Here is a 14,293-nt window from a genome sequence, read left to right on the forward strand (position 1 = left end):
GCTGGAAACGATCACTTAAAGTGCGCACCTAACAGACGAGCGGCCCTAATTGATCCAAATGAATCCACGTCAGGGCTTGATGAAATCGCATATGGGGCTCCATCTCAGAGCTCAAGAGTTAAAGCTCTAATTTTTCATGCGGATGAGGGGAAGGGCAGTTGGCATTTTACACAGGGTTAAAACGCACTTGAGAGCTGTGTGCACGTGGCAGTTCAGACAGACGCACAAATCCACACCTGGCAGATGTGGTTGGAAACAAATCAGGCTTTATGTTAAACACCTCTACCCGCTCTTTTATTGTTATGCATCCAGACTTGCTTACCTGGACTGTATTAAATGTTAGCATTTTATTATATTCCCTGTGAACCATATGCTCACAGAAACCATAATGGCTAAATGAGTCGCATGGAAGAAATTCTGAAACTGAACTACAATAAGCTTTGTAATAAAATTAAACTGTTTTATTTGAAGCTCATAATGCTTTCATTAGATAATGTTGCGCACATAAATGAGATACCAAGCAGCGGAGTATCTCTCGAGGGCTGGGAGAGCACCAATAACATGAAGCTGTGTTGATAAACTGTGCACTTGAACTTGTCTGGATTTCCTGCGTGGGTCCCCTTAGATGTGAATACACACACACACACACTCTCGTATCCACTTTCCGACTTCCAACCTAATGTTTCCTCCCTATCCCAGAGCCTCGTGGGCTGCACCCCCACCTCTCCCCTCTCTCTCTCCCACGATACCTGGCGTCTCCACCTCTCTCAGGGAAATCCACCTGCTTTTGATCTCTCTCCCCCTCTCTCTCTATGTGCCTCTTCTTTCTCCCATCTTTCTCTTTCAGCCCATCTATCTGCACCTCGCCTCAGCTAAAGCAGGTGAATTTAAAATGGTGGAGCGCTCTTAGCCCCACGGATGAAAGAGAGCTTTAGACAAAGAACAGGGGGAGAGCTTTTTAAAATGAGACGGCAGCGAATGAAAGGGATGGATAGAGCGAGGGAGGCAGAGACGGAGGGGGACAGAAAGAAAGGCTCAGGGCTGAATGGATGGAGAGAATGAGACAGCAGAGGTATAGAAGGGAAAGAGGGAAAAGAGGTGGAATATATGCGGAGAGCAGGCCGATTGTGAGGGAGAACATTGAACATATAGAAGCGGTAAGCGACGGACAGTTACAAGTGAGTGGGGAGTGATGAGTGAGGGGAGCAAGGGGGAGAAGAGGTTAAGACAGTTGATGGATAGGATGGAAAATAGGGGGATGAAAGGTGAGAGGAAGAAAAGAGGATTCTAGACAGGGTGGGAAAAAGTCCACATTTAGGGTTGATATATTGACATGAGACGGTGAAGGACGGGAAGTCTGTGAAACAGTCACTAGTAAAGATTTACATACCAGAAACAAAGTTGGATAGATATTTACATTTCAGTTTATTCTGTTATATCACTACTTCACAAACATTTACATCTCAGCCCTGTCTGAGTGCTTCCTTCACCGTTCAGTCCTTCCCATACTCTCTGTGATATGCACCTGGTCGTACTTTGAAAAGCTGGTGACAAAGTAGGTAAAGAATGAGAGGGGAAAGGCAGGATGTCACACACTCACACACAGGAGTGTACACTCAAACATCCCAAACAAAGTTCACTCTGTAGGCCCCTAAACTGACTCTAAATAGTTGGAAACCACATTTATATTTCTTATTTCAGTGCACCGCATGTACATTTTACAGTCTCATCCAGCCATCCCCGTCCACCTCTGCTGTCTCGCTGCTTTGTCAAATAAAGCATTAATGCAGTAAGAAAAAGAGTCAGAAAACGGGTAACTCAGCTAACCGTCTCCTCCCTTCTCTCTCCGTTGTAGCTGCCTCTCCTGTGTGAACGGTTCGTTCCCGTGCCACTGGTGCAAGTACCGCCACATATGCACCCAGAACGCCAACGACTGCTCTTTCCAGGAGGGACGGGTCAACATCTCTGAGGTAAGATTCACGTTGCAGTGCATGCTGCTGTTATTCTGACAGCCATTTTTATTGCCTTAATGCAATTTTATGTGTATTCTTCTCGACATGAATATGGGATAAGTCAAGAATGCTGCTCTACCATAATTTCTCTTGATATAAGCGCTATTCTTCACACGTACTGTGGTTGTGATCACACAGTAAAATCTTGGTCATTTTCTCCCACATGCAAACACAAATTATAATAATATCGGCACCAATTGCATTCAGCCATACACACACACGCACACACACCTCGCACCTTCTGTGGCTTTCGCCTCAGGGTTTCCTCACATCACCCTGCTGTGTGTGTCTGCTGCCTGTATGTGTAACAGTGGCTCTTGGCACACTGACAACAGCTTGTGTACTGTGCAGCAATAATTCTGTTGTGGCCCATAAGGCCATAAGCAGGCCAGGATGAATGACTGGCTATGGAAATACTGCCTTGTTCTTACATAGCCAAATGCTGCATTAGCATAAAAGCTAATATCAATCGTGCAGAGTGGCAGCTACAGCGGGCGACATGCAAAGCATAACAAGTGTTTGTCAACTGCTGGAGTGTATACAGGGATTTTAGTGATGGACACACAGCCGAGCTGTGTTTTCACCACGCTTTTCTTTTGTCTTTACACACCAAACACAGTTTCGCATATATTAGCAGGCGCCGAAAAATGCATTCAAATGCGTACCTTCTCAATGGACGGGCCCGCGCCTTATCCGATTGTTGCTTCACACACATAAATGCACTCACATACAATTCCACCCTATCTCCTAATGCTTGTGGTCTGACTCTCCCTGTTATCTCTATGCAGATTAAGCCCCCCCTTGATGGCCGGCCTGAATCGCTGGCCTTTATTAATTGGTCAACCTTTATCCAATTACTTTCCTCTTTATCTCTCCTCTCAACCGGAGCAGTGTAGAATCCCAAACACTAGCAGGCTACACCATAGCCTCCGTGCCTGTCCAAAACAACACACGGGCCCAGCCTTCACGCCTCACGGAGCTAATGTTAGCGGATTAGTGCGCCCATCTGCAAGACACGGGGTGAGCGCTGGCTAGCACACTCTGAGCTGAGAGAGGCCAGAGGGGCAACGGATGGATAAACAGGAAAGGCCTGCAGTGACGAAAGGAAAAACGGCGCAAAGCCGGATGTGCGAGCAAACATATAATCTGCATAGTTACATCGGTGAAGGACAGGAGAGGAGGACTGTTGAGTCAGACAAGGTGAAACGTGTATTCGTGTAAGGTCTTCATCATCTGGCGCGGTGTGTTTCGAGGCCAAAGCTTGGTTCAATCCGGTATGAGCAAGAACAAAGAGGGACAGCGTGACAAAGGGAAGGGGACGAACGGATGGAGAGGGAGATGAAGAGATTGAGAGAGTGGAAGAGTGAGAGAGGCAGCAGGAAGAAACGGGGGGGGGATAGACGGACCGGCTGACAGTGGCATGTGGACAGAGAGACCTCTCCTGTCACCTCGTCTGCCCAAAAAACCACAGACCACATGCTCCACTAGAGAATCCATCATCTGCACTGTCACACACACACACACACACACACACACACACACACACACACCACAGACACTCAACTGACTCTACTTTGTGACTTTCATGCACAAAAGTGTAAACATTCTGACAGTGAAATGCACACGCGCACACACATACACCGAGTCATTCATCATCCTTCTCCTGGCTGCCATATCCATTAGTTGCGCTCTCAATGCCCCAACAAGTACAGCTCTTCCTGTAGGCTAGACTTATCCTCCTCCTCTCCAGGGCCCATCTCTCTCTCTCTGCCCCATCTCTCACCACTTTGATGCTCATTCACCCCATCTTTTTCTCATCCGTCTTCTTCTTCACCTTGCTTCCTCTGTGTGTGGATTATATAGTCAAAGAAATGAGAAAGAGGACAGAAATATGCCTCTCTTCTTTAACACCTCATGGTTTCGCCTCTTTATCTGCTGGTAAATTGGGAACGGGCCGGCGTGCCATCAGGGACGCATGCGTGTATTCCCCCGCGCATATGCCTGCACCCTTAATTTAGACCTCAAACGATCCTTTTGGCCGTGCTGTGGCTCAACTCTGAATACAAATCGCAGCGTTTAACATACGAGTGAAATCTGCTCTCCCGATAGGAGACATTTCACTCAGACCTTTGCCGCTCTCTCCTGCAGAAGAACACAGTCGACAGGATTAAATGAGACTCATCTTCACCTGGCTGTGATCAAAGGCCAGATAGGAGTTTGCACACAGGGTCGAGAGGTGGCTGCTCCTCACGTCCAACTGTCTGTGCGGTCTGAGTGGTGTCGTACCGACTAGACAGCAGAGCAAAGAGGGAATATGGGTCAACTTTGTCAAATGTTCCTACGTATAGGGAGAGAGGTTGACAGCTGAACTTTGAACGTGTGCTGGGTCACTCTTTTACACCGACATGTTATTCAGCCATTTCTTTACTCGTCAGAAATGCTCGAACCCTAAACACGATCAGCTCAATAACCAATCAAAAAATATCAGTGTCCTCTTTCCGAATGTAAACATTTTACAGTCAAACATCAAACGTTTCTTCCTCTCCATCCCTTTTTTCCTCTCCAAGTGTTCCGCTCTCATGTCCGACAGAATCTGAATCTTGTGTTACCATGGCAACCCAGAGGATCGGCCGGCGAGGACTTCTTTTTCCTGCTTCATTTTATGCTCTCATTCTCGCACAACCAGCACTGCCTCGTCCATCTGTAATTTGCTCCACCAAATTACATTTTGTGGAATAAGTCTTTTTGTGATTGCAAGGCAAAAGAAAATAGTTAAAAAGGAACGAAAATCCAGCAAAAAAAAAAAAGTATTAAAGAGCCAACCAAGGAGTAAACGTGTTGTTTGTTTTTGTGAGCAGACTGTGTCAAGATAGGGAAAGAAGAGAGGGAGAGAAACGGGGAGGCAGAGTAAGCGGGGAGGAAATAAATATAATGAGTGACATTTCCAAATCAAATATGCATGAATCAACAATGCCTCCAATGGCACAACAAACAAATTCTCGAATTAAGGAGCGACCGGGCGGAAAATTGCAGGAGAGGAGTAAGAGTTACTTTATTATAAAAACAAAAAAGGAGAGAGAGAGGAAGGTTAGAGTGAAAGAAGGAAGTTTTTTCTTTCTTCCTTTTTCTCCTTTCCTTCTTTACAACCCCTGATTGCCGTTTCTTTCGCCACTTTTCTCCCTTCTTTCTCCTCCTCCTGCTCTCCTCCTTTCTCCTTCCACACCCCCAGAGAGAGAGTGCTATTCTGAGCCAAAGTCTTGATGAGCGCTAGGCAAGGTTCGGGGCGGTTGGGCTCAGCTATGTTAAGACATGCTTACGTGTTTGTTTTGCTGCAAAGCGAGGCTCAGTCTCACTCGAGCAATCAAGGCGGCGGTTAACTTGATTGAGATTTGTGGGTAAAGGGCTGCGTCTTTTTTTTTTTTTTCCTTCTGAAACTATCTTGCTGTCGGTTTTGTACCGTTTCTCCATTTCATCTCCCTTCTTCCCCCTCTCGCTCTGTCTTTCCTCCACCTCTTGTGTCATGTTGAGTTTTAGCCTAACAACATACAACAGACATGGTTTAACCCCCACTATTTAAACAGTGCTGCTATTGTTCCTTAACTTAAGTCCAGACTGAAGAACATTTCTGAGTCACGAGCATCATATATGAACTACCAACATTCTTTGTGGTTCTTCCAAATGTGGTGAAGTCTTCTGTGTTTATGTCCAAACTCTGTCAGGATGTAGCCATTAAAACATTATGCCGTCCTCTGCTTTCTTTTAAATATAATGCAGTGCATCCTGTTTCTGTACATCTGTTCAGTCACATTAGCTTCCCAATCACTGTCCTCCTCTACATTTATTTTTGCTGTGTCCTCCATGGCTGTGTCGACTGGAATGTGTGGCTCCAGTGATGAATTTTTCACTCTTTTATAAATTCAACACCTTCCGCTCCTCGTCCTCCTTGTGTCTCCTCTCTGCATGGATGCACAATGGGTTAAGCAATGTCTCCCTCCTCATCCCCTTCTCTCTCTTCCACCTTCTCCCTCCTCCTTGTGTAGTTATGTGCATAAAAAGCTTTTAAAGAATAGTTTGAGGTTTGGGGAAATGCGCTCATTCGATTTCTTACAGAGATTTAAATGATAGGACTGTCATGTCTGCGCTGCGTCTGAGCTGGAGCCAGCAGTCACCTAGCATAGCTTAGCATAAAGGCTGGAAACGGAGGGAAACAGCTAGCCTGGCTGTGTCCACAGGTAAAAAAAAATGTGCCTACCGTCACATCCACATTTCATCAAAAACACACTCACATATTCACACTCGAGCTGTACTGTCTGTTGCCAATTCCAAAAATGTAATGTTAGTGTATGACACACTGTCCCTAGGCACGACATTAATAAGAGAGCCTTGATACATGCCGCACTTGGAACGAAACACAGCAACACACATGAATATATTTTCTCAAGCGCCGTCTTTCTCTCGCACCTTAACCAAGCACATGTACTTATAGCATACAGGCTACCCACACATTCTTAAACAGTCACAGAAACACATGCTGAATCTCTGACTTTCTTTCCCTTTCACACACACACACACGCACACACACACACACACACACACACACACACACACACACACACACACACACACACACACTCACCATGGCTGAAAGGGCTATTTGTGATGGAGGTGTGAAGGCCCTGGACCGTGACATTCTGGCACACTGTGTTTACCCTGGCTGATACTCAGACACTGAGCAGAGCACACGCACACACACACACATGCACACACACTCCAGAGAAGGACATCCCACAGATTGTAGGCCAAGGCTACTTGAGGGGCCTCACTGTGTGCATGGATATACTGTGTGTTTGTCTATACAGCGTGAGCGTGCGTGTGTGCGGTGTGTGCGTGCCTGCGTGGGACTGTCACTGGTTCTTATCAGGACAAAGCACAACCAGCAGCGCAGGGCTGCAGGGGGCATGTGGGTGTGGGGGAGGGTGGAGTGGGCAAGTAGTTGAATAATATCCACCCGTTCCTTTTTTCTCCTTCCCTCCTGGGGTCATTATCTGTTCGTAGTATCTGTCTTCAGCCTTCATCATCATCCTCTTCTTTTTCCTCTCTTCTCTTCCCATGCCTTCTGCCAAATCATGCTTCGGCAGTGTCGCCTTTTTCTGCCCATTGTCACGATTCACCAAAGACTCTGTTCTTGTCCATCTGTCCTTTCCTCTTCCACCATCTTTCTCTCTTCATCTTTTCTTTCCATGTGTCATCTGTCACCACACAAAACTTCCTTTTTCTTTTCTACATCTTAGTCCCTTCGTTTCCTGTCTCCACCTCAGTGCATCATGTAGCTGGACATGAACACACACCCACACATGTGTTTCTGCCTAATATTAAGAGGAGTTGTGTCTAAGCCATGTTTAATGAAATGTAAACAATGTTGAGAAGAGGGAACAAATGGACGGAGGTTGGGATGTAATATCCTCCTTGCAGGTCTCCAAAACAATGCAGTCCTTCCAAGTGCTTCATTTATTTCAGAGAGGACAAACCAAAGATGAACAGAGGTGCTGTAATTGAGACCAGATGTAAACAGAGAGAGAAGAGAAGGAAAAAAAGTAAAGAAAGAAACAAAGACAAGGGCAGGGAAGCAAGTAGAGAGGCCTGCCAGTAACAAGCAGGAGATTACATCCAGAGTGACGCATTTTATTTTCCAAAATGTGCTCCATGCTTGAAGGGAAGGGAGGGAGAGAGAGCAACTGAGGGAACATGGAGAGGAAGTGGAGGCGACAGGGTGAAATAACCACATGCCTTCTTTGCCAGATGGATCGTAGTCAGACCGTGATCGTCCAGCTTTTAACCCTTGGTTAAAAACGGCTTCTGACAAGCCTCTAGTCCTCCCTGTTTTTGTGAACTTTCTCACAGAACTTTTCAGACGCTTGTCCAAGAGTCAATAATCGCGTTTAGCACCTCGGAGAAATCAGCGTGGGATTGTATCAGGTGTTTTGGCAAACTCCTGTACATCCCTCTAATTTGTTAATAGAGAACAGTGCGGTAAATTGAGGAAGCGTAAGTGTTTTTTGAACACTCGTAATGTAATTCAGCCCTCAGTCACGTTGTACTTCGTGTGTGTGTGCGCGTGTCCGTGCTAACTTCCCACACGATCGCACTGTTTGTATCAGGGAAAGAAAAAAAGGCAGGAGAGATTTGGTTCTTGTCCCTGGATACCGTCGCCGTGTGCACTCACGGACAGATGTGTTCACAGGCTAACACACATGCACAGCCTGTCACATATGCATGCAGATATTTCCTCTCTCCTTCTCTGCATGGCTATTTTTAGCCGCACCGTCCCACAGCTTATCTTTCTTCTTTTTGCCTCTCCTCCAGCTCTTCCTTATGTTTTTTCAGAAGCTTCACCTAAAATTCCCTCTTACTCTGAAAGCCTCCTTGCGTCGTGCATCAATCCCTCTCCGACAGAAGGCAGGGAGGGTGGGTCGCCCTGACGGGGGGACACCGTGGAGAGACCAGCCTGTCGTACCCTAAGAAGTATGCTTAGTAGACATCTACACAAGGACAGCAGAGTTATATTTATGGAGGAGGGCGGAGTTTAGCATATGCAGCAAAGTGTTCCGCTTATGTAGATTGGAAGGACACTTTCTCGCACTAATTGCTTACAAAGTGTTAATCCTTTTGTGACATTGAGAAAATGCGAAGCCAGTCAATTAAGCTCAGCACTGGCAAACATCACTGCTCGGTTATTCTCCCCTTGATGTAGTCCCGTGTCACTCGGCAAGGCCCGCTGATGCAACGAGTATCACACCAGCGATGCCGTCACGCTGGCTGCAACAATGAATTCACGGTGAATCAACGAGAGCTTAATGAAGAGCTAATGTGAAGTAAAGATTCACACAAAGACGTGCACGCAGGAATGTGATGACATGATAGATGCACAGGGGTATGCATGCAGGCCATGCACGAGTGTGTTTCAGTGTGAGCGAGTGTGTGTCTGTGTGTCAGTCACAGGTCCCCGCGGTTTAATTATTCAGGCTGTATTAAATCTTCATTTCCGCAGCCCTCACAGCCAGCCCACCTAATGGTGAACACAAATGAATATTGCATTTTCACCATCAAGCCTCGTGTGCGTGAGTCACAGAGAGGAAGAGATAAATGCAGAGTCACTAAGAGAGCGAGATGACGGCAGTCGGAGACAGACGAATAACACTGCAAAGTGAGCTGAGGGAAAAGCAAACTGGAAAGTGCAGGCAGAGCAGAGAAGGAGAGGGAGTGTGATTGAGAAACAGCGACTGCCTGCTGGGATGGAAAGGGAACGAGAAAAAGAAGGAGGGAGGAGGAAACTAGCCTGTAGCGTGCTGCGTCGTCCAATCTCACAAGACCAGCTAACTCTCTCCGTCATGTTGGGCTTTTCACTGTGCTGTTTTAGTAAAGTGGCCTGCACTGATTTTTATTCCAACCTGTCCAACTGCATACAAGCTTTGGAGACATGGAGGTGGACGCTGGTGTCAGTGGAGTATCACTGAGTTTTCACATAGTCTGGAATTTCATGCCTTTAACACCATAAAATGGATTTATTTTTCTGCCCTCATAAAGGCTTAACATTATTTTAAAATGCAAAGCGCCGCATAGGTCCAGAAAGAAAAGTAATTTATTCATTCTTTTTCTTGCGTTTAGCCTATTCGCCTCCTTGTGGCTGACGGCACTTCTACAGACGACACACTGGAGCTAATTCGTTACTGGCTTTTTCCTCTACCAAACTGCTGAACTAAGTGTGGGCGTCGCTTATATGATGTCTTCAGTTTTTATTGTGACGCACATTGTTTTAGAAGTATTACTCATTTCCTTACGTTTGCTGTTATTGACCTGATTAAAGAAAGAAAGAAAGGAGGCAGAGGCCTTGACTTGTATGGTTTCTGTAATGTTTGAATTCTGTGGTTTCATGTAGGATTATGCCTGGCAGCAGCGATACTTTTACGTACTTTTATTGCATTCTACAACGCTGCTAATGTCTGTATCATAGCTTTGTTAAGGCGCATCGTGTCAGGAATAGGTTATTCGGTTACAGGCAGGATCTAAAAAAAGACTATTTTCAGATGACTTGGTGTGAATGAAACATCATGTGGCAGTAGACTGTGGCACAGGTCGTTGTTTGTGGACTTGAGTGGCTTTTATTTGTTTTCTTAGTGGCACAAATCGGCACGTTTCTGGGCTCGTTCATCTGGTTTCTGTTCTCATTTTGAAGGAGTACCACAGCAGAATGGCAAGGAGACTAACTGTTTGCACACCGCTCAATTGCAAGTTATCAGTAAAACTGACCACTCTGGATTCCCCATGCACAATCTTTTAAAACTGGCGGACAAATCGAAAGCTAAGTTGCGTCCACACAGGTGTAGAGGGCTTAATTGGAGAGAAGCACTGCAATGTGACTTTAGCTCACTTTGGTCTGCATGTCCACTTCTTTTTGATAACAAAAGTCACAATTTTAGTGGCTCATAGTTCTGAAACACTGTGTGCAGAGAGGAGCTATAGGCAGCAGGCAGGAGAGCGTATCTACCTCTGAAATCAAGGTCTGTCTTTGAAAAGCTGAAAAGCACAGGGTTTGATCGCCGCTGACATATCTGGGTTAGAATGATAACGGGGTGCCAGGAGTCCCACCCCACCCCCTCTACTCTATTAAAATGGGAAAAAAAAAACAGACCCTCACTAAGAAATACTCACACATTCCTGCTTTTTTTTTTTATTGTTTTGTAGAAAACCATGGCGCCTATGTCGAGAGGATAAACTGTGTAGGTTTGTCAGCCTGCTTGTAAGTCAAGGATAAGGGATTAGGAGATGAAATCAACATGTATGTGTGCCTGGGTGGTACATCAAAGAGTCGCAGAATGTGAGAGTGTATGCATGTATAGGAGGAGCATATATGTAGGTAGATTCAGTCAAGCTCCTGCTCTGTGAGACTTTGATAATCCATGCTGAATAACATTCATGTCACACGATCCCCTGCATCTCGCTTAAATTCAGACTCTCTTTCCTTGCTCCCTCATTCCGCTGCTCTCTCTCTCTTTTCCCATTTACTCTTCATCTCTCTCTCTCCCTCCCTCCCTCTCTTCCTCTCCCTTCCTCCATCTCCTCTTCCCTGCATCAGCGCTCTGCTAGGAAACGTAGGACGTGGGCGGACAATCTCACAGTCCCTTTCAAGGTTCAAAGTCCCTTTTCTTCCTTCGCTTCCCTCGCTCCGGCACTGTTCTACATGTTGCCGCCTTATTAAGTTGTTCCACTCTCTCTCTCTCTCTCTCTCTCTCTCTCTCTCTCTCTCTCTGTGTCTCTCTCTCTGTCTCTCTCTCGCTCTCTCTGTCTCTCCCCCTCTTTCTCTCCCTCCCCAAGAGTAAGTGTGTGGTTGGTCACAGAACATCTTTCTGGTTTCTGACTGCTAATGAGGCTGCCTCAACACACACACACATACACACACACGCACACGCACACACACACACACACACACACACACAGGCACACGCACACACACACACACACACACAGGCACGCACACACACGCACACTGTCTCTCTCTCTATCTCTCACACACACACACTGTCTCTCTCTCTCTTTCACACACACACACGCACACAGTCTCTCTCTCTCTCACACACACACACTGTCTCTCTCTCTCTCTTTCTCCCTCTCTCACACACACACACTTTCTCTCTCTCTCTCACACACACACACACACACACTGTCTCTCTCTCTATCTCTCTCACACACACACTGTCTCTCTCTCTCTCACATGCACACACTGTCTCTCCCTCTCTCTCTCACACACACACACACACACACACTGTCTCTCTCTCACAGACATACCTGCTCCCATGTATGCACCGCACCCTGCGCACTTGTATACTGTTTATTACATGTAGTGATGTGTGCACGACGTCTCGTAGATTTTAACCTATATTTTACACAGACACGCCTACACACACTCTAATCTCTATTACCAGTGTTTTCATGGGAAGGTTTTTTTGTCTTGCTCCTCTCATCCCTGTGGCTGGTACAAGTCCCAAAGAAGTACACACACACACACACACTGAATCAAACACATGGCTGGTGGCCAGCTGGTACACAGAAGAGGAGGGAACAGGGAATATGTGGTCCTAGCGTTGACGTGGTGATGTATGGCATGATATTAGTTGGCTTATATTAATTAAGGAATGATTTGGAAGCAGGCATCCATTAACAATATGGTTGAAAATGTTGTTATGGACGTCATTTATCAAAATAAATGCTGTTCTCAAAAACAGATTCTTCTCTTATCACAACATCAGCCTGGATGAAATACTTATTCTGTTAAAAAAACATTTGAATTATTGAAAATAATGAAACAAATGAAGGAATAGAATAAGTGTAGGTTTAAATATGGCAAGAAATGTCTGTCCCTCAGCTGTGAAATGCGTTTACCATGAAGAACATGTGCAGTATGAAAGCATTTCTAAAAACATTTTCATCTGTCTTTGAAGTATTTTCAGTGGGTGTCTCTCTATTATGCTGGCCCATGAACAACCCCAATAACACCAAACCACTGACGCATGTTGTCAATGACGACATCATATTTAGTGGAATTTGAACATCATCATATTATTTCATGACACACTCTGAATTAGCCTTCATCTCACTGCACACTGAAGCTGTAGTTTGTCTTCCCACCCTCCTCTTCTCTGCGGGTTTTTATACATTTACACACCAAAAGCTGCTGGAAGGAGAAAAGATTTATTCCTTTTTTGGGCCACCTGCTCAACACCCGACAGTTTCAGCCAGAGTGCCTGACACGACACACCATGTCATGTCATACCATGTATTATTATAGTATAATATTAATGTATGGTGGATTGTTACAAGGCATAGATGGGACTCTTTAGTTCAAGGTTGCAGACGACTCTTTGCTTTCCTACCTGAGACCTCTCTCACAAAGCTTTGGGGGGCGGGGGGGGCATGTCGACAAGCAGTGGGGCAGCATTCAGCACTCTTCATATACCCCTTTGTCAAGCCCCTGTGACACACACACACACACACACACACACACACACACACACACACACACACACACACTGTCCCTCTTATTTTTACCAGTGTGCCCCCCTCACTCCTCTGTGGCCATCCATGCCATCTCATCTCTCCCCCGGGCTCCCCATATCGCTTTACTTCATTATTTAGCGTGTTATTTTTTCTCCTCCCTGATCTATAGTCCCCCACATCACAGAGGCGGCTAATTAATTATGGATGGACTTGAGGAGGGGGGGTATTGAGGGAGACTGGGGGGGGGGGGCTTTAAAAAAACGACCAGACACCAGCCTCATTACATATGCGCAGTGTTTTTGGAGCTTTATTAATTTATATCTTGTCAGGCTTCGCCGAAGCCTTCAGAACTCTTTTGCCTTTTTAAAGCATTTATTTATTTATTTGCGCCCCGCTCTTCGTCTTCACCCTCTAACCCCTCGCTCTCCCTCCACCCCACCCAATCTACAATATGTCCTGATTTTAATCTCTCACCTTCTACATATCTGTTCGCACGCGCACACACACACGCTCGCCTGCCGACTGTCTCATTATCTGCTCTTGGCGGATGTTAAAAGGTGTTTTGCTCACTTGCGAGTGGAGATTATCTCATCCGCCCGCTGAACACGTGTTTTATTAATTCTTTTCTTATACTTTGTTCCATTTGGTGTGGAACGAGGTGGTGTGGTGCACATCAAAGTGCATTGAAAATGAAGGAAGGAATATTTTAAAACAGGCTTGACCTAGAACGACAGCTGCTGTCCTTTGAGAGAGCTCATGGCGACGTTCAATCAAAACTGGCATCTGGGTGTCGGCAGTAAGATGTCAAAAAATATAGGTCAAGTGTTGTATGACTCTAAGTATACTATTGTTCAGAGTGATCTCAGATTTGTCTCTAGAACATATGGAGGTGCACATCAGCTGCAGACAGTTTCCTCGTATTGTGTATGCAGTAAATTTCCAGTGAGGTAATATGTACAACACATCTTAATAATCTACATAGTTATATATGCTTTTACTGTAAACACATAGAAACTGCGGCACTAGCCTTAGGCAGCAAAGCTAACAGCAGCCGCTGAGGGAAGACAAACACGGAGAGGTAAGGAAAGCCCTCTGGCTACTTGGCTTTGAACAGAAGTTGCAGTCTTGGACGTCCGCCATCATAAACACACACTTTGTAACATATACACTTATTCACATACTCAAAAACACAGCTACAAATACGCACTTTTACAGCCCAGTCCAATCAG

General features: G+C 45.7%; 1 protein-coding gene across 4 annotated transcripts in view; it reads left to right on the forward strand.

Annotated features, from left to right (window-relative positions):
• The window catches only part of LOC121612496 (plexin-A1-like), a 183,671-nt gene that overhangs the window by 106,432 nt on the left and 62,946 nt on the right, over positions 1–14,293 (forward strand). For all 4 annotated transcript variants that reach the window (XM_041945414.1, XM_041945430.1, XM_041945423.1 and 1 more), the window contains exon 9: positions 1,856–1,970. In XM_041945414.1, the coding sequence (XP_041801348.1) occupies positions 1,856–1,970 (115 nt within the window). The remainder of the gene's footprint in view (positions 1–1,855; positions 1,971–14,293) is intronic.

The sequence above is a fragment of the Chelmon rostratus genome, chromosome 2, assembly GCF_017976325.1.
Source record: "Chelmon rostratus isolate fCheRos1 chromosome 2, fCheRos1.pri, whole genome shotgun sequence".
Lineage (NCBI taxonomy): Eukaryota > Metazoa > Chordata > Actinopteri > Chaetodontiformes > Chaetodontidae > Chelmon > Chelmon rostratus.